The sequence below is a fragment of the Mustela putorius genome, unplaced genomic scaffold (genome assembly GCF_011764305.1).
Source record: "Mustela putorius furo isolate JIRA1106 unplaced genomic scaffold, ASM1176430v1.1 tig00003898_pilon_pilon_pilon, whole genome shotgun sequence".
NCBI lineage: Eukaryota > Metazoa > Chordata > Mammalia > Carnivora > Mustelidae > Mustela > Mustela putorius.
Genome location: NW_025422047.1, coordinates 35,132,618 through 35,152,438, shown reverse-complemented (window position 1 = coordinate 35,152,438; position 19,821 = coordinate 35,132,618). Strand labels below are relative to the sequence as shown.

The 19,821-nt window shown below is 40.3% G+C and overlaps 1 protein-coding gene across 2 annotated transcripts in view; it reads left to right on the top strand.

Annotated features, from left to right (window-relative positions):
* The first annotated feature begins 9,876 nt into the window (after window positions 1-9,876).
* Window positions 9,877-19,821, top strand: part of SEC23A (SEC23 homolog A, COPII coat complex component) — a 59,850-nt gene continuing 49,905 nt past the window's right edge. The window contains exons 1-5 of one of the 2 annotated variants that reach the window (XM_004773306.2): window positions 9,877-10,117; window positions 14,898-15,136; window positions 16,879-16,936; window positions 17,140-17,226; window positions 18,370-18,606. In XM_004773306.2, coding sequence (XP_004773363.1) covers window positions 14,916-15,136; window positions 16,879-16,936; window positions 17,140-17,226; window positions 18,370-18,606 — 603 coding nt within the window. In that variant the 5' untranslated portion in view covers window positions 9,877-10,117; window positions 14,898-14,915. Of the gene's footprint in view, window positions 10,118-14,894; window positions 15,137-16,878; window positions 16,937-17,139; window positions 17,227-18,369; window positions 18,607-19,821 lie in introns of both variants that reach the window. The other variant, XM_004773305.2, reaches the window with a different exon arrangement.

Genomic DNA, 19,821 nt, shown 5'->3' with positions numbered 1-19,821 from the left:
AACGAGCAGTGCCCCTGGTAGACACAACACGTATATTTCCTCGTTTAATTTTTTAAACCAACTTTTGGAAGTAAGTGGTATTGTGGTATTATCCCGGTTTTGTAGAGGAGGAAATCGACGGGTTTAAGTACTACAACTGTGACTCTTCCCAAAGGGGAAGAGCCGTTTCAACCCGGATTTATCTGATGCCAAATGAATGAGAAATTAATTTTCCAGAAGAATTTAATGTGCTTGGCTACTTGAAAGATCACTTTATACTTGCCTGAAATAAGTATTAGTCCTTGATTAGCCATTAACTTTCTTCTTTTTCTTTGGAGAAACCTCTTTGTTCGAATATGAGTAGTGAAAGGATAAAGCTAATGCTAATTCCCAAAAAGTTACCATGGTTAATCTTAGGGCCAATCTTGTGAGGCAGGTAGTATTATCTCCATTTTACAGGTGAAACAAGCCAGAAATGAATTAAGTAACTTGTGCTGAGTAACAAATGCCAAGAAACAATGAAAGTATTACATTTCATTTTTTCTAAACAAGCTCTAAGTGAATATAATTGGCTTTTATTTTCTAACATTATGTCTATTTTTAAGGCTTTTTTGCCTTTAGCTTGCAAGCAATTGATTTCAAAACCAGAATGTAACTCTTTCCTTTGAAAATAAAATGAGGACAAGTTCTTGGGTTAAGAGCTAAAGAAATTTGTGTTTATGAACAGTAACTAAACAATTGGCAGACTCGTAAACATACTGCTTGACAGCAAACTGGAAGGTTATTTGGTTAAAAATGTTACTAATTTTGTAATAACTTTGGTGACAAAAGGTAACTACACTTATTGAGATGTGCATTTAAAATTTTTTTTTACTGATTTTGGAAGAAGTAAACTTAAAGAGAAATATGAAGATTCTTGTCCCCAGGAGCCCCGGATCATTATCCCAGCCGAAGGCAGACGTCTAACGACTGAGCCACCTAGGCACCCCTTCATTTCTGGATTTTCTTACTTTTTGTGTGTGTGTGTGTTGGGGGGGGGATCTTGTTAGCATTTTCCACCCACTTTTTGGATACAAGAACAAATAACTTCCTAAGAAACCAATGAACCACCAAAAGAACAATGTTTAATACTGGATTTCATGTATAGGTACATGGTGTAACTACACATAGATGAATGAAGAAAGGAGAAGAGTAGCAGAATGGAACACCGGTTGTCAGTAATTATTTTCCAAAAGAAGGGATGAGTAATAAAGTACTCGAATGATTTGACGTAGTTCTAAAATTTAAAATACACAGGAATGAATTCATTCAGGAAAGAGGAAAGTAAGTTAAAAATTCATAAGGGTTGCTTTCTGCTACTGCAGTGGAGTAAGAAAGATTTATACTGGAAAAAAAGGGAAGACTTCAGATATGCCCTGGTTGGAGACTGTGACATGGGAAAGCTCTAGGTGGGCTATTGTAAGAAAGGTAAAATTTCTCCTCCACCCTCTTAGGGTCTCTGGCTGGGCCTAGTAATTAAACTGACATAACACTGCTTAACAAGAGAAAAGCATACAAATTTTATTGAGTATTTCTTACATGTATGTGAGACCCTTTAAAGAAAAATCAAGACCCCAGTAAGGTTGGACTGAAAGCTTATATAATAGGTTGCACAAAGTAAGTTTTTATAATGTAACAGCACAAAGGAATTTGGGCTGGGGTGGTTAATTGTGGGAAAGTAACCAGGAAGATAAGGGTTTAGTTTTTTCGTTTTTTTTTTTTTTTTAAAGATTTTATTTTTATTTATTTGACAGACATAGATCACAAGTAGGCAGAGGCAGGCAGAGAGAGAGAGGAGGAAGCAGGCTCCCTGCTGAGCAGAGAGCCTGATGCAGGGCTCGATCCCAGGATGCTGGGATCATGACCTGAACCAAAGGCAGAGGCTTTAACCCACTGAGCCACCCAGGCGCCCCTCATTTTGTTTTTTTTTTTAAAGATTTTATTTACTTATTTGACAGACAGAGATCACAAATAGGCAGAGAGGCAGGCAGAGAGAGGAAGGGAAGCAGGCTCCCTGCTGAGCAGAAAGCTGGATTCGGGGGCTCAATCCCAGGACCCTAGGATCAGGACCCTGGGATCAGGACCTAACGCAAAGGCAGAGACTTTAACCCCCTGAGCCACCCAGGCGCCCCAAGGGTTTAGTTTAATAAGGTTTGTTTGTACACATTTATCTCAGCTTCAACGTCCCATCTCCCTAATAGGAAAATCCTGCTGGTATAGGGAGGGTACCCTTCACATGACAGTTTTATTTCCTGATTTCAGGGAAAAAAAGGAAGGTCAGAGTGCCTTTCTTGCATATGCTTTTTTTTTTTTTTCAAGGACCTTTAACTCAAAATAATTAATATGCTAAGGTAGCATATTAGGGTAGCATGCTCTGATCCCACTATTCTACCTAGAAGAGGGACATTCCATGAAATTGGTTAAGGGTGCATATTTGGCTTTCTTTGGTTGGTTGGTCCTAAATTGGAAGCAGGGAAAAATATTAGGAGAGCTGTCAATTGTTAATCAAGTCGTGGTTATTATGAGACAATTATTATGAGGTTTTTGTTTGGTTTCCTGGATTGTTTCTAGAGATAGCCGTATGACTTGCTACAATTTTAACTTCTAGGCTGCTTTTCCTGGCTGGTTACTGCAGATTATAGGTCAGAGTCCTATATATAATACACACATATATACATATATATATATGTGTATGTGTGTGTGTGTGTATGTATGGGTCTGGCCGTTGTCCATTTGTATATTGAATCTTGGCAGGTAGAGGAAAGACTTTGTTCAGGACCTTATTATTAGAAGAAATAGGTCGTGTTGGAAAAGTTGGAAGGAGGTCAATATGGTTGACACATAGAGAGTAGGGAGTGAATGGTGCTAGACAGGGTTGTGAGAAACAGAGCTGTATGTAGTTATGTATGTGGCACCTTCTTACTGTGTGTTGGGGGTTGTCAGTGCCCTCCAACCACAGACTACCAGAACACTCCTGTAGTCACATGATTATTGAGACTAGGGTTATGTCTCAATAAAAGGATGCTAACACTTACTTACCAGAGGATTTGGGCCTTGGTGATTTGGGGCTCTGATGGAGATTTACTGTCAGGAGATGGGAGTAATTCTGAGTCTGACTGCTGGTTTAAAGCCTATGAGTGATTTTTCATGCCTGATAATAGCAGTTAAAAAGGCTTTCCCTGGCAGGCTTCACAGGGTAAAACTGCCCTACCCATACCAGACTTGGTGCACAGCCAGTGCAAGGCAGTTTCTGAAGAGAGTTGCAGTCAGACTCGGTCCCTGCTGGCTGGCAGTGCCCTTAAGCATAGTTGCATTCCTAGCCAGATGTCCCCATTTGGAGTCTCCCTATGGGGAAAACGACCCATTCCCTCAGTACCTAGTACTTTTCCATTCCTACCCCCCTTTCCTCCCCAGCCCTCACAGTGGTTCTGGTTCTATAAATATAAACTTGTTAGGGACTCCCTTAACAGTGAGATGACCCCCAAGTTTGCACTGATCCACCTGGCCCTCAAATAGGGGGAGAGTTTGTTCCATGGAGTGATGAACAGGCTCTTGCTTATACAATCATAGTAAGTGATTAGAGGCTTCACCATTAATTCCTTTTTGGTTCGTTGTTGATTTAATTGCTTACTTTGACATCTAGCAGCTGAATTCTTTCTCTAGCTTATCTGAGCACAAATTCTGTGATTAGGTATCTTAGTAATTCTTTTTTCTTAAGATTTCGTTTATTTATTTATTTATTTTTAAAGATTTTATTTATTTATTTGACAGACAGAGATCACAAGTAGGCAGAGAGACAGACAGAGAGAGAGAGAGGAGGGAGCAGGCTACCTGATGAGCAGAGAGCCCGATGCGGGGCTCAATCCCAGGACCCTGGGATCATGACCTGAGCTGAAGGCAGAGGACTTAACCCATGGAGCCACCCAGTGTCCCCTCATTTATTTATTTGAGAGAGAGAGAGAGAGAGAGAGCACAGGAGCAGGGGCAGAGGGAGAGGAGTGAGAGAAGCAGACTCTGCTGCTAAGCAGGGGGCCCGACACCAGGCTCCATCCCAGGATCATAACCTGAGCAGAAGGCTGATGCTTAAGGAATGAATGACTGAGCCACCCAGGCACTCCTGATTAAATAAACTCTTAGTAATCATTTTGGACTTGATCAGAGTGGCAGGATGAAGTGATGCTGAAATATAGTATTGGTGGCTCACTCTGTGGAACAGAAACACCTGCGGTTTGAACAAGAGCGAGAAGCTTTTTTTTTTTTAAGATTTTATTTATTTATTTGACAGACAGAGATCACAAGTAGGCAGAGAAGCTGGCAGGGAGAGGAGGAAGCAGGCTCCCGGCTGAGCAGAGAGCCCGAGGTAGGGGCTCCATCCCAGGACCCTGGGATCATGATCTGAGCTGAAGGCAGAGGCTTTAACCCACTGAGCCACCCAGGCGCCCCAAGAGGGAGAAACTTTGAAAGCAAGTCTTATTAACATTTAAAGGGGAAAACATAGACATGACATGAAAACTCAGTGTTATGGTTTTTTTAAAAATATTTTATTTGTTTATTTGACAGAGAGCTAGAGACAGAGAGCACAAGTAAGCAGAGCATCAGGGAGAGGGGGAGAGAGAGAAGCAGGCTCTCTGCTGAGCAGGGAGCCCAATGTGGGGCTCTATCCCAGGACCCTGGAATCATGACCCTAGCCGAAGGCAGCCACCCAACCAACTGAGCCCCCCGGGCGCCCCAGTGTTATAGGTTTTAAATGGGCATCAGCACCTTGACCTTGGATATGCTATTTAACCTCATTTATCTTTACTTTCATTGTCATGTATAGGGGTTAGACCAAATGATCACTAAGTTCTATTTGAATTTAGAATTCTGTAACTCTTGTGTGTAATTTATAAATTAGCCTTATTTATAATTACTATATTGAATGTGATTCTAGTGTGTGTGCACACACTAGAGCACACTAGTCCAATATATATATGGACTTGACACACTACTGATGCTGAAAATTCAAAGTTAGAACAATCTGAGTATTGCTTTTTCTAGTGAGTACTACAAAAATAGCTGGTGAGTGCCTTATAATGTCACAGTCTGAACAAATGGAAGAGAATCCACATTAGAAAAAACGACAGGCACTTGATTTATATTAGAAAATGTGTTAAACAAACAAAAAGAACCAGGGAAAGCTCCATCTGGTGGTGATCATATGAAATTCCAAGCAAATTACATTATTATATTTCCGTTGACTCTTCAAAGTTCTGGAGTTTTCAGTTGAGAAATATCTTTGGGGAACACCTGGGTGGCTCAGTGGGTTAAAGCCTCTGCCTTTGGCTCAGTCATGATCCTGGGTCCTAGGATTGAGTCCGGCATCAGGCTCTCCGCCCAGCGGGGAGCCTGCTTCCTCCTCTGACTCTGCCTGACTCTCTGCCTACTTGTGATCTCTGTCTGTCAAATCAATCAATCAATCAATCTTTAAAAAACAAAAAACAAGAAACATCTTTGGGTTCAGAAGTAGGCAGGAAAATACTGGTTGTTACACACTAACTATATTTAAGGCAATTAACGACTGAAAACAAAGTCATAGGGTGTTCAGAATACTTGATCCTAGATAGTCCTAGGGAAAAAAGTTTTGAGGTCAAATATCTTTGGGAAATGTATTTATTTTTTAATTTTTATTATTTTTTAAAGATTTTATTTATTCACTCGACAAACAGAGATCACAAGTAGGCAGAGAAGCAGGCAGAGAGAGGAGGAAGCAGGCTCCCCGCTGAGCAGAGAGCCAGATGTGAGGCTCAATCCCAGGACTCTGAGCAAAGGCAGAGGCTTTAACCCACTGAGCCACCCAGGTGGCCTGGGAAGTGTATTTAAATGTTGTCCTTAGAGCGCCTGGGTGACTCAGTGGGTTAAGCCTCTGTCTTGGCTCAGGTCATGATCTCAGGATCCTGGGATCGAGTTCCGCATGGGGCTCTGTGATCTCTGTCAAATAAATAAATAAATAAAATCTTTAAAAAAATGCTGTGCTTAAAGATTCACAATGAATATTAGCATATTAAAACCTCTGACGAGTCAGGAGACCTATATTACATAATTTAACTGGTGTTACCAGACTTTACTTGACTCTAGAACCTCTCCCTCTCTTTCTCTCTCTCTTTTTAAAGATTTGTTTATTTTATTTTATTTTTTTATTTTTATTTTTTTAAAAGATTTTATTTATTTACTTGACAGAGAAATCACAAGTAGATGGAGAGGCAGGCAGAGAGAGAGAGGGAAGCAGGCTCCCTGCTGAGCAGAGAGCCGGATGCGGGCCTCGATCCCAGGACCCTGAGATCATGACCTGAGCCGAAGGCAGCGGCTTAACCCACTGAGCCACCCAGGCGCCCAGATTTGTTTATTTTAGAGAGAGGGGCAGAGAAAGAGGGAAAGAGAGAATCTCAAGTAAATTCCCTCCTGAGTGCAGAGCCCCATGCCGGACTTGATCTTAAGACCCTGAGATCTTGGGGCACCTGGGTGGCTCAGTGGGTTGAGCCTCTACCTTCAGCTCAGGTCATGATCTCAGGGTCTTGGGATCAAGCCACACATCACGCTCTTTGCTCAGTGGGGAGCCTGCTTCCCCCTGCCTCTCTGCCTACTTGTGATCTCTCTGTGTGTCAAATAAATAAGCAAAATCTTTAAAAAAAGAAGAAGACCCTGAAATCATGACCTGAGGTGAAATGAAGAGTGGACACTTAACTGACTGTGCCACCCAAGCGCCCCTTCTCTTTATATATATATATATACATTTTTAAAGATTTTATTTATTTATTTATTTGAGTGAGAGACAGAAACAGAGAGCAGGAGCAGGGCAGAGGGAGAAGCAGACTCCCCACTGAGCAGGGAACCCAGCTTGATATCAGGACCCTGGGATCATGACCCAAGCTGAGTTGATGGCAGATGTTTAACCCACTGAGCCACCCAGGAGCCCTACTCTCTCTTTAAAAAAAATTTTTTTTAAGATTCTATTTATTTATTTATTTATTTGAGAGCGAGAGAGAAAGCATGAGAAGGGGGAGAGTCAGAGGGAGAAGCAGACTCCCTGCTGAGCAGAGAGCCCAATGCAGGACTCGATCAGGGGACTCCAGGATCACTATCTGAGCTGAAGGCAGTTGCTTAACCAAGTGAGCCACCCAGGTGCCCCTCTCATTTTTTTTTAAGAGGAGATAGAATGTTGAATACACTGCAAGGGAGCAGCAGGTAGGACAGCAGAGAAGAGGCTCTCTGCCTCCCTCTCTTTTTTAACATTCTCTGGCATTTTAAAAATGCCAGTTTGAAAAAGTAATGATCTTAGAGTATTGAGTTTTAAAAAAGGGAATTTTATTTATTGCAGCATTATTTGCAATGGCCAAATTATGGAAGCAACCCAAGTGTCTATTACTAAATGAAAGGGTGAAAGACATGTGTATGTATACATACACACACGTACAGACACGCACAACGGGATATTCTGCCATAAAAAAGAAGAAAATCTTGCCATTTGCAACAAAATGGTTGGGTCTAGAGAGTTTGATTTTGTTGTTGTTGTTTTTAATTTTTTATTTATTTGACAGAGAGAGACAGCGAGAGAGGGAACAGAGCAGGGGAGTGGGAGAGGCCGAAGCAGGCTTCCTGCTGAGCAGGGAGCCCAATGTAGGGCTCAATCCCAGGACCCTGAGATCATGACCCAAGCTGAAGGCAGATACTTAACCAACTGAGCCACCCAGGCACCCATGGAATTAAAATTTTAAAAATAATGAAAATAAAAAATTTTGGGGGGGAGCTTATGTCAGATTTTATATTTTTATAGTTAATGCCAAAGCTTAAAAATGATGATAGTAATAATTTTTTAAAGATTTATTTACTTATTTGGGCAGTGGGGGGCGCAGAGGGAGAGAGAGAAAGAATCTCAAGCAGACCCTGTTGCTGACTGCAGAGCCCAACAATGTAAGGCTTGATCTCATGATCCTGAGATCATTACCTGAGCTGAAATCAATAGTCAGATTTTTTTTTGTTTCCTTTCCCCTAAAGACTTTATTTATTATTTGTCAGAGTGGGAGAGAGAGAGAGAACAAGCACAAGCGGAGGAGCGGTAGGCAGAGGGAAAAGCAGGCTCCTCAAGAAGCCTGATGTGGGACTCAGTCCCAGGACCCTGGCATCATGACCTGAGCTGAAGGCAGACGCTTAACCCACTGAGTCACCCAGGCATCCCAATAGTCAGATACCTAACCAACTGTGCCATCCGGGCACCCCAATAATAGTAATAATAATAATGAATATATATATATAAATATATATATAAATATATATATTTATATATAAATATATATATAAATATATATATAATTATTTAGGTTTTCATGCTCATTCTTGAATTTTTTTTTTAATGCTGCAAAATAGTGGTTATATAAAAGCATGGGACAAGACCTATGGGCAGAAAGAGCTGCTGCTCATTTATGAACATTTAAGGAAAAATTATTTTGTGCCAGGACCTGTACAAGGTGGTGTAATGAAAGTAAACAATTACAGTCAGTTGCAAGTTGGTAAATGTTTAACAACCTTCAGATTCACAAATTAATCCCAAATGCCTTGGGCCAGGGATGTCTATAGATTATGTTTGAAAGCCAGAGAAGGTTGTTTTAGGAGAGTCTTCCCTTTCTCCAATTCCTAGTCTAACTCTCCTTTCCCAGTACCTCAAGATATTTTCTATTCTTTCTCTATTCTTCTCTTCCTCAAGTCAAAACCTCTTAACTTTTAGTACACCAAGAAAAATAGTCTTTACCATTTATAATGAGTTCAATGGACTGTATAATTTTTACATTTTTATGAGATATGTTTATGAGATACAAATTAGAGTAAAGGGATATTCAAAGCTGTTATAAAAAGAGTAAGCTTGTATAAAAAGAGTAAAGGCATAATGGAAAACAGCTGTATTGGAAATTTAATTATCTAAATATAGCAAATCCCAATTTTTATTCCATATTTTCCTGGTTTTGTAGACATACCCAAAATGAGCAATGTCCTCTGAATGCAACTGCGATGCATGAGTATGGAACATACCCATCTTGTAAATAGTGACTGCAGATTTCCAATGCATCACTATATCCTAGCTAATTGTTACGTTTGGTTCTTCATGCATTTGTACCATTAAAACACAGGACTTGAGGACTTTTTTGAGACCTTTAAAGTCTCGTAATTTTTGTTGAAAAGAGGACAGCCTTTTTTATTTATATTTTTGCTCTGTAATTGCACATTTTTTGTATTTTTAGTTTTATAAATAGGCCTGTTTTGCCTATGTCATATCATAGGCACTGCTACTGTACCTGGTACATAGTGTTCAGGGAATATATGTTGCATTAAGTGAATAAACGAACTTTTCACTTTGTTTTTTTAGGGGCGATGTAGTTTTGTAGTTTTAGGAATCAACCAGGGGAGTTTTGTGGTTTTAGGAATCAACCAGGGGCCTACAGGAGGGGATGTCCTACCGGACACCGCCCCCGCCCCACCGCGAGTTGAGGAGTCTGAATGGCGACAGAAGGTCCTACTCTCGCCTGAGGCCCTCAGGGAGTGGGATATGCCCTAGAACCGTGGAAAGGGTTAAGGAGCTCCAATTTCCGCTGGGGCCACTCTCCGCTCAGGTGGTCCCCGACCGGCTCAGTTTCGGTTGCCTCGCCCCCCCCCCCCCCCCCCCCCCCCGGTTCCGTCACTGCCCCTTCCCTCCCCTTTCTCCTTCTCGTCTCCGCCCTCACGGCTCCGCCCGGGTGCCCTCCCATTAGTTCGCTCTTCCGCGAGCCCCGCCCCGGCTCGGTGCACGCCCCTTCCCCTCCCCACGCTCCTCCTAGTGCCCTATCCCCGCGGCGTTCCGCCGGGTCCCGCACTCTCCCCTTCGGTTCCCCGGCGCGGTCGCCCCGCCTCTCCACCCCTTGACGTGGCAGAGGCGGCACCAGCCATGTTGGCCCGGCGGTGTTCTGCGCGAAGGCCGGGGGCGGGGCGGCGCCGGCCGTGATTGCAGTGCCACGGTTGCTCTGGGTCGGCTGAAGGGACCGATTTTGCGAGGCGGTGGCTGCGGCCGGCGCAGATCTCGTTTGGAGGCCCTGGGGTAAGGACCGACTTCGGGTCTTCCTCCTCCCGGCTCTCCGGAGAGGCCGCGGGCGCTCCGCGGAAAGCGGGGGAGGGGAAGCTGTGCTGCTGTGGGCCGGCGGGCGGGTGGGCCGGGGTCTCTTGGGGCCGGTGCCCGCTCTGCCCTCTTGGGGTGCTCCGGAACAGACGGGGGCGCCGGCGGCAGCGACCGGCCGGCGAGGGCACCTTTGAATCCTGACCCCTTCACCCTCTCACCCACCACTCCGCTTCGTTCTTCCGGGCCTGGGGGCCCGGGCCCCTCAGCAAGCTCCCCTGGGTAAGGTGCGAAAGATGGGAGTCGGGTGCAAAACGGCAGTTCAGCCTCTCGCCCAGCACCCACCCCCGACTCCCGGGCGACCTGCCTTCCTCGCCCCAGCTTATCACTGCTTCTGGACACTTGGCTTCTCGGTTCATGCCATCCCTGATCTGAAGTGCCCTAGACTTTGAACCCAGGTGACTTCGTCACGAGTCGTTCGGCCTTGGGAGTCGAAGAGGATAAGGAGAATTAAGTGGCAGGTCAAGCTAACGCTTAGGCCTCGATTACAAGTGGGGTGCGGTTTTCAGATCGGACCAGTCTTCTCTGTTGTGCTAGCGTTTTCCCGTGTTGGTGGGAAAGGAAAAGTACAGTCTACATGTAGTCTCTGGGGTATGTTGAATTCACGTGAATTTCCTCAGCCTCCATCCGGTACAGCCGCGTATAATCAGACACATTAACTTGGCTAAAAAAAGTTGTAGGTTTAATGTGGATTTAAATATAAATGGTAAGTTTTCCTTCTCTCCCTTTCCAGTAGTCTCACCTCGTTTTGGAAGTCCGACCATTTTTATTTGACTCATAGAGTTTTAGACTTAGAAGGGGCCTTGTAGCCCCAACCCCTCATCTTACCTGAGAAATTGAGGATCAGAGAAGTTAAGCTATTTGTTCAAGATCATAAATCTAGGCATGGAAAGCAGTTGAAAACACTTCATTGAGGATTTTACAACTGGAAAGTAGAGGGGCACACTTAATTGGTAAACACATCTGATTGGGAGAAATTCAAATTTTACTTGCAATTTAGGTTATTTTTCACTTGGGATCTATAACCGTGCTATAATTGGAATATTGCAAACTCCTGATTTTTACTGAATAGAAAAAGCTTTAAAAATACTGTGGGCATGGGGCACCTGGGTGGCTCAGTGGGTTAAGCCGCTGCCTTGGGCTGGGGTCATGATCTCGGGGTCCTGGGAGCCTGCTTCCCTTCCTCTCTCTGCCTGCCTTTTTGCCTACTTGTGATCTCTGTCAAATAAATAAAAATTCTTAAAAAAAAAAATACTGTGGGCATGTGTTTAATAGGTTAAAGAGACATGATGTTTTGCTTCTTTGCTTTTATATCATGAGAAATTATTTAAAGTAAGTTCTGCTGATTATATATAAGTTGTGCTGGGAAACGAGACATTTCTTTAGCATAGTCTTTTGTGTTTTTGTGCCACTTTAAAAAATATTATGACTACAATTTTTTTTATGATTAGTATTTTTAATCTCCATCCTAATACAGTGTCTGAATCATATTTGGTTTTAACATAAGATTAGGGGACAGAGTGCTGATCAAATAATGCCATTTTATAAAAAGCTAGTTTGTGAAAGGAATTTATTTTATTTATTTATTTATTTATTTTTAAAAGATTTTATTTATTTATTTGACAGAGAGAGATCACAAGTAGGCAGAGAGGCAGGCAGAGAGAGAGGAAGGGAAGCAGGCCCCCCTGCTGAGCAGGGAGCCCGATGCGGGACTCGATCCCAGGACCCTGAGATCTTGACCTGAGCCGAAGGCAGCGGCTTAACCCACTGAGCCACCCAGGCGCCCAGGAATTTATTTTAGATATGCCATTGTTGGATATGGGGTCCAGCGTGGAAAGGTTTGTACTAGAATTAGTGATTTTAAAGGTGAGGGAAGTTGGGGAGGTGTTGTGCATGGCCATGTAACTGGACTGGTTAAGAAGAAGTAGGTGGGACTTTTTCAAAATACTGCTGAAAAGTGAGAATGTACAAAATACAGTAGATGTCATTTAGTAAACAAATACGATCTTAGAGCAGAGAGGAAAAGGAGGGTAATTGTGCTCAGATATCACACAGGTGATATTTAGTATTTCATAATAAAAAGCAAGGGTGTTAGGATCGACCTTTGTTACTTGTAGAAACTTAAACCTGTCTATTGTGTGTCAATGTCTTTATGTTAAATCTAATAGAGCCTTTCTCTACTAGGCTCTCTGAATGAATTGTCCTAATGTCCTAAAACCTTGCTTCTTAGGACCCCTTTGGACTCTTGAACATTGTTGAGGATCCAAAACAAAAACCAAAAAACCCCAACTGCCCCCCTCCTTGGAAAAGCCCACCCTGCCTTAATAGAAGACAGGTGGATTTTCATATTTATTTCTGCATTCAGTCTATTGTAATATGTTATTTTGCTTAAATTATATGAAAGAAGTCTTGCCTTACATAGATACATAGCTGGAAAAAGGAGGAATATTTTAATAACTTTTCCAGATAATTGTGCATATTCTTTTTTTCATACTACACTACAACTTGACAGTTTTAATTCAGAAATCAAGGGTTAATAGCAGTGTGAATAATGAAATTTTAGAAATGAACTTTTTGTACTATATTGCATTGAAATTCATTGGTCTGTCCTGCACTTTGAATGGATCTCTATCCATGCATGATTTTGTAATATCATGAACTGATCATTTGGGAGATTTGCTTCACTGAATAAAGTATATTTTCCAAATGTTGACATGTTTCATTATACAATAGAAAATTCACATTAGTATCACCACCGATCTTATCAGAAAAATCTTTACGTATTAGCTGGCTGCGAAGCTCAGGGTCATGGTCACCGGTTTTCATAAATTTTGATATTTGCAGGGCGCCTGGGTGGTTCAGTGGGTTAAGCATCTGCCTTCTGCTCAGGTCATGATCCCAGGACCTTGAGATGGAGCCCCACATTGGACTTCTTGCTCAGCAGTGAGCCTGTTTTTCCCCTCTCCCTCTGTCTGCCACTCTCCCTGCTTGTACACTTTCTGTGTCTTTATCTGTCAAAGAAATAAATAAAATCCTAAACATTTTTTCTAAACAGCTTAGTTATTTTATTTTATTTTTTTTCAGCTTAGTTATTTTAGAATTCCTCTCTATCCCTTATCAATCTTTGAAAAATCTGTTTGCTTTTGATTAGCATATAGTTTTCTGGTTGTGAGATTCTGATAGGAATACAGTGTTTCATTTTTTTCTTTTTATATATATGTATGTGTATATATATTTAAAGATTTTATTTATTTATTTGATAGGCAGTGAAAGAGGGAACACAAGCAGGGGGAGTGAGAGAGGGAGAAGCAGGCTTCCTGCTCAGCAGGGAGCCCAATTGGGGTGGTGGGTGTCCATTTCAGGACACTGGGATCATGCTGAGCAAAAGGCAGATGCTTAACAACTGAGCCACCCAGGCGCCCCTAATTTTTCTTTTTTTAACAGAGATATATTTAAAATAGAACATTCTTATGTCTTTTAAATAAAAGAAAATTCTTAGCTGCCAAGGAAGAGAAATAACCTAGATTTGTTAAGCTTCGCTTTCTGTAAAACTTATTAACAAAATCTATTTGAAAATGTTCCTAAAATTAAAACTATTATATTCAGTATGCTTTTTTCAAATAATATCTTTTCTTCCCTCAGTTACATTTTAGAATCAGTTCCTTGTCCTATTGTCATTCTTAGCAACTTCAGTATTTCTGTTGGCTTTTGGTACCCTACCGTCATAATTCTTTAGTTCTTGATATCTTTCATCTCTCCTTCAAATCTTTGGCCAGCCACATTACAATTTAAACTCTCTATCCTCTCAGAACTTTAAATTTTACAGTTTCCTTCCTTACAAATATCACTGTTGCAGTTTGAGAATGTGAGATAGACCTAACTGTTGCCTAGGTAGGAAGGCTGGCATTCTAGATAGGTAGTAAGAATAGTAACGAGATGGATATATGTCTTGATACTGGGCCCTAATGAGAGTGGAATCCTCCTTCTAATAAATTTAAGAGAGTATATTAAAATTGTATGGATCAAATTAGAGTTTAAAATGCTCTTCTTGGGGCACCTGGATGGTTCAGTGGGTTAGGCCTCTGCCATCGGCTCAGGTTGTAATCCCAGGGTCCTGGGATCGAGCCCCATATTGGGCTCTCTGCACAGCGGGGAGCCTGTTTCCCCCCTCTCTCTCTGCCTCCCTCACTGCCTGCTTGTGATCTCTCTTTCTGTCAAATAAATAAATAAAATCTTAAAAAAAAATAAAATGCTCTCCTAACTTGGAATGTTAAAAATATTCTTTTTTTTTTTTTTAAAGATTTTATTCATTTATTTGTCAGAGAGATAGAATACAGGCAGACAGAGTGGCAGGCAGAGGCAGAGGGAGAAGCAGGCTCCCTGCTGAGCAAGGTACCCAATGTGGGACTCAATCCCAGGACTCTGGGATCATGACCTGAGCCAAAGGCAGCTGCTTAACCAACTGAGCCACCCAGGCGTCCCTTACTTAGTTTTTTAAGAGGATTTTTAGGAGTGCCTAGGTGGCTCAGTCGGTTAAGTGTCTGTCTTCTGCTCAGGGTATGATCAGGCCCCCTGTTCAGCCAGGAGCCTGCTTCTCCCTCTCCTTCTGCTGCTGCTCTCCCTGCTTGTGCTCTGTCTGTCCAGTAAATAAATAAAATCTTAAAAAGAATAAAATTTTTAAACATATTTAATTTTGTCACAGAAGTAAGCATCACACACTACGATGACAACGTATTTGGAATTCATCCAACAAAATGAAGAACGAGATGGAGTCCGATTTAGTTGGAATGTTTGGCCATCAAGTCGACTGGAAGCTACAAGAATGGTCGTTCCAGTAGCAGCCCTATTTACACCACTGAAGGAGAGACCTGATTTACCACCTATTCAATATGAACCTGTTCTGTGTAGTAGGACCACTTGCCGTGCAGTTTTGAATCCTTTATGGTAATTAAAATATATTGAAAAAATGAATGTTGAAATCCTATTTAAGAGTATAGTTTCTTTCTTGTGCATTTATATGAAGGTGTTTGTTTTGTTACAGTTATTTTTTAAATTAGAGTAGTCACATCCAAGGAGCTGTAAAATTGAAGGATATTCTAGTTGTAGTGAGTTGATAAGAGACCAAAGGTAAAAGTATCACTATATGAACTGTTAGATTCTGTCACTAGTATTGCTAGGTAGGTGATGGCTGTGCATAATTAGACCCATCTTGTGTCATTAGAAAAGTCATAATTGAGTGGTATGGTGTTTGAAAATGTTATGATTTTTTTTTAAAGATTTTATTTATTTATTTGACAGACAGAGATCATAAGTAGGCAGAGAAGCAGGCAGGGAAAGGGGAGGCCTTAACCCACTGAGCCACCCAGGCACCCCTGAAAATGTTATGATTTCTTTTTTTTGTTTTTAAAGATTTTATTTATTTATTTATTTGACAGAGAGAAATCACAAGTAGATGGAGAGGCAGGCAGAGAGAGAGAGAGGGAAGCAGGCTCCCTGCTGAGCAGAGAGCCCGATGCGGGACTCGATCCCAGGACCCTGAGATCACAACCTGAGCTGAAGGCAGCGGCTTAACCCACTGAGCCACCCAGGCGCCCCGGAAATGTTATGATTTCTTAATGCATAAACCAGAATATCAAGAATCATCTTTTATTCTTTTTTCCACACTCTCTCCCTACTCAGTCCACTAGCAACTCTGAATCTGCCTCTGGAACATTACTGATTCCATCTCTCATATTCAGTCTTTGCGAGTACACTCTACTTCAAAGTATACCATCTTTTTTTCTGGACAATTTTCTGGACATCCTGTTTCCATTCTTGTCTTTTAGCAGTTTATTCTTTATCCAGAAGCTAAAGTGTTACAAATGGATATCAGATGATTAAAATCCTTTAATAGTGTCTTATAGACTGAAAATCCAAACTGTTTGTCAAGACTTATAAAACCTTTTATCACCTAGCCTTTGTATATTTCTGCCTTCTTCTTATCCATTTCCTTTATTCTTATCTACATTATACCTTACCCTCTTTCTGATCCTTAAACATACGAAATTTATTCCTACCTTGAAACTTGTGCAATAGCTATATATTCTGCCTGGATTGTTCTGCCTGGATTGACTGGTTCCTTTTCATTTAGATCACATTTCAGTTGTTTATTTAAGAAGGCTTTCTTTTAAAGTACCCCTCCCAAACACATTCTTACACCCTACTTTATTATCTTTAATCTCTATTATCACTGTCTGAAAGTATCTTCTGTATTTATGCACCTACTTTTCTATAGTATGTTTTTCTGTTCTAGATTATAAGCTCAGTGATTACAGGGTACTTTGATCTCTTATTTACTGCTGTATTATCAGTTTCTGGAATAATGGCAGGTACATATAAAGTATTCAAGAAATATACTTCTGAATTAAATAAATATTTTTTAGATCTGAGTGTAGAAGTTACTAAATTATTTGAAGAAAAAGGATTATCTTAATTTTACTGATATTTGCTATGTATTAAAAGTTCATTTAGGTAAACTTTGCTAAAAGTGTGAATTAGATATTGGCAACATCTAGAAGTAATAGCTTTTAAAGATCATTTTAACTATTTGAATGTTTTCATGTTTCAGAAAAATTAATTTATTAAAATTAAGATCATTGTACAGTTGAACTGAAACATGAGCTCTGTTTTATCTTTTCTTAAAACAGTCAGGTGGATTATCGAGCAAAACTCTGGGCTTGCAACTTTTGTTATCAAAGGAATCAGGTAAGAAAACTCGCAATGCAGATGTTAATGCTTTGGTATTAATCTAAATATGTAGAAAAATGTGTATTAAAAAAAGATGAAATAAATTTTCATGTGAAAAACACTTTTTAATAACTAAATGATCAGAAAATTATTTGCAGTTTAGAATTTCATTACTCTTTCTGGCAAGTAATTTGTTAAAAATTTCTTTTTTTCCTCCATAGTTTCCACCTACTTATGCTGGTATATCTGAACTGAATCAACCCGCTGAGCTTTTACCTCAGTTTTCTAGCATCGAATATGTAGTTCTGGTAAGAGCACAAGAATAAATCCTTAAGAAGGTTTTAAATATCTAGTAATTTACTTTATACCAAAATAATTGTTAAATTCAGATGAATTAATGGGCATCATTCTTTATTCTCACATTGAATTGATGGAGCTTTTAAGAGGTAAGAACTGTCTTGGTCAATTTGAATAAGATAATCTCTCTGTTGTAGTCATTTAATGGGTGGCCAGGATATTGGGTGATGGGATGATTTGCTATATTGAGTAGATCAATAAATAGTACAGAGTCCGTGTTGCTGTGTAGTTGGAAGGTTAGTTCAGAAATACTTAAGTCAGTATGATGCTAGAACCTGATGGTATATCTCCAAGTCTAACTAATAAAGTTACTCTTACATTGGTTCTTGTTAAGAAAGTCATTTTTCTTCCCTTTCTGAAAGGCTTTACATAGTTGTTTACATATATAAGTATTAAAGTTATAATATTCTTTGTGAGTGTTGTAGAGAAAGCAGAATATGGATCACTTCAGCCAGTAAGTAATTTGTCCAGCCTACCTAGTTTCCAGGTCTCTTGCAGTAAAATTCAGGTTTAGATAATTATTTTATAAAAATCACCTTATTTTGTTTTTAAGCTTTATAGCTATTGTTTTCTTATTTTGAGAGAAATAAGTACTTGTATAGGAGATGAAGGCTCATACAATTAAATGAAATCAAAAGCTTTTGAAACTGGGGCGCCTGGGTGGCTCAGTGGGTTAAGCCGCTGCCTTGGGCTCGGGTCATGATCCCAGGGTCCTGGGATCGAGCCCCGCATCGGGCTCTCTGCTCAGCAGGGAGCCTGCTTCCTCCTCTCTCTCTGCCTGCCTCTCTGCCTGCTTGTGATCTCTCTCTGTCGAATAAATAAATAAAATCTTTAAAAAAAAAAAAAAAAGCTTTTGAAACTATAAATAATGTTTGTAAATTTAGTTTTTCTCTTGATATGTCTTAGATGTCTCTGTGTGTATATAAAACTTATTTCATTTCTGAAATAACTTAAGATTGCATTGTATGAATGAATTGTAAATTTTTTTTGAACTGTAAATTATTTAATTAGTCCTCTACTAATTATGCTTGTATGTTGTGCTGAGTGTTAATACATTAACATTATTTTCTTGTTATTGCAACATTTTTTAAAAGCGTGGTCCTCAGATGCCTTTGATATTCCTCTATGTGGTTGATACTTGCATGGAAGATGAAGATTTACAAGCCCTGAAAGAATCTATGCAGATGTCATTAAGTCTTTTACCACCTACAGCCTTGGTTGGACTTATTACTTTTGGGAGAATGGTACAGGTTCATGAACTTGGATGTGAGGGCATTTCAAAAAGCTATGTGTTCAGAGGAACAAAAGACCTGTCTGCCAAACAACTTCAGGTAAGCAGCAAGAATGGTAGTTTGAACCTTGTCTATGGGCATCACTCCATAAATGTCTATAAATGCATTCTGGATAGAAGTTTGTAGAAAATATTTTTATAATAATGACTAATTGTATTATTATCATTGTATTACAAGACCTTTAAATTTAATATTGGTATCAGTTTTCCTTCAGTTGTCTGAAATTGTTATTATACAGATTGAACCCCTCACATTTAATGGTGAAATTGAAGGTATTTTGCTAGAGATTTGAAGGGCTTATGGAATTCATGCTGAAGACTGAGGGAAAGCAACCACAGAATATTACCTTTTGCTTCTTGACATCTCATTTAGGACCTAAACACTTTTTTTAAAAAGATTTTATTTATTTGTCAGAGAGAGAGAGCGCACAAGCAGAGGGAGGAGCGGAGCTCTGGGATCATAACCTGAGCCAAAGACACACGCTTACCTGACTGAGCTGCCCAGGTGTCCCATGACCCAAACACTTTTATTAGGTTTGGCAAAGGGAATATTTTAAGGCTTGAGGGTTATTAATATATGAACTAAGAGTATATATTTTTTCATACACTAGGACATTTTTATTTTGGGGGCAAATTGAAGCTTTTCTTCCAAGATAGGGAGTTTTGTGTGGTTTACTAGGATCATGTGGGGATATTTTTCAATATATATTTTTGATTAGAGATTTTGCTAGACTCTGAGTGTGAGTGAACATGTGCTTGTATTGGGAGGCTATTAAGAGGGTAAGATTGTTCATATAAGTATTTTGATAAACTCTGTGATTCTGATACAACTCCCAGTTAAGAGTAGTTATCCTAGAAGATGATAGGTAAGCCTTGTACAAAGTAGACAGACATGAAGTCAGACTTTGGAGCATCCAGGTAGCCCAAAATGAAAAAGAAAAAGAAGATTTTAGGAATGGATTTAAATGATTCTAATTTGAAGCTTGGCAGACTGGGGTAGTGCGCGACAGTTAATTGAGATAGAAAATAGTGGAGAAATTTGCAGGTTTGGATGGGGAGGATAATGAACAGTGAATAAGATTGTGAATAAGATTTGAGGAGGTGAAGAAAATTAGAGTCTGTTCTATTTTTTTTTTTAAAGAGTTTATTTATTTATCTGACAGACAGAGATCAGGAGTAGGCAGAGAGGCAGGCAGAGAAAGAGGGAAGCAGGCTCCCCGAGGAGCAGAGAGCCCAACGTGGGGCTTGATCCCAG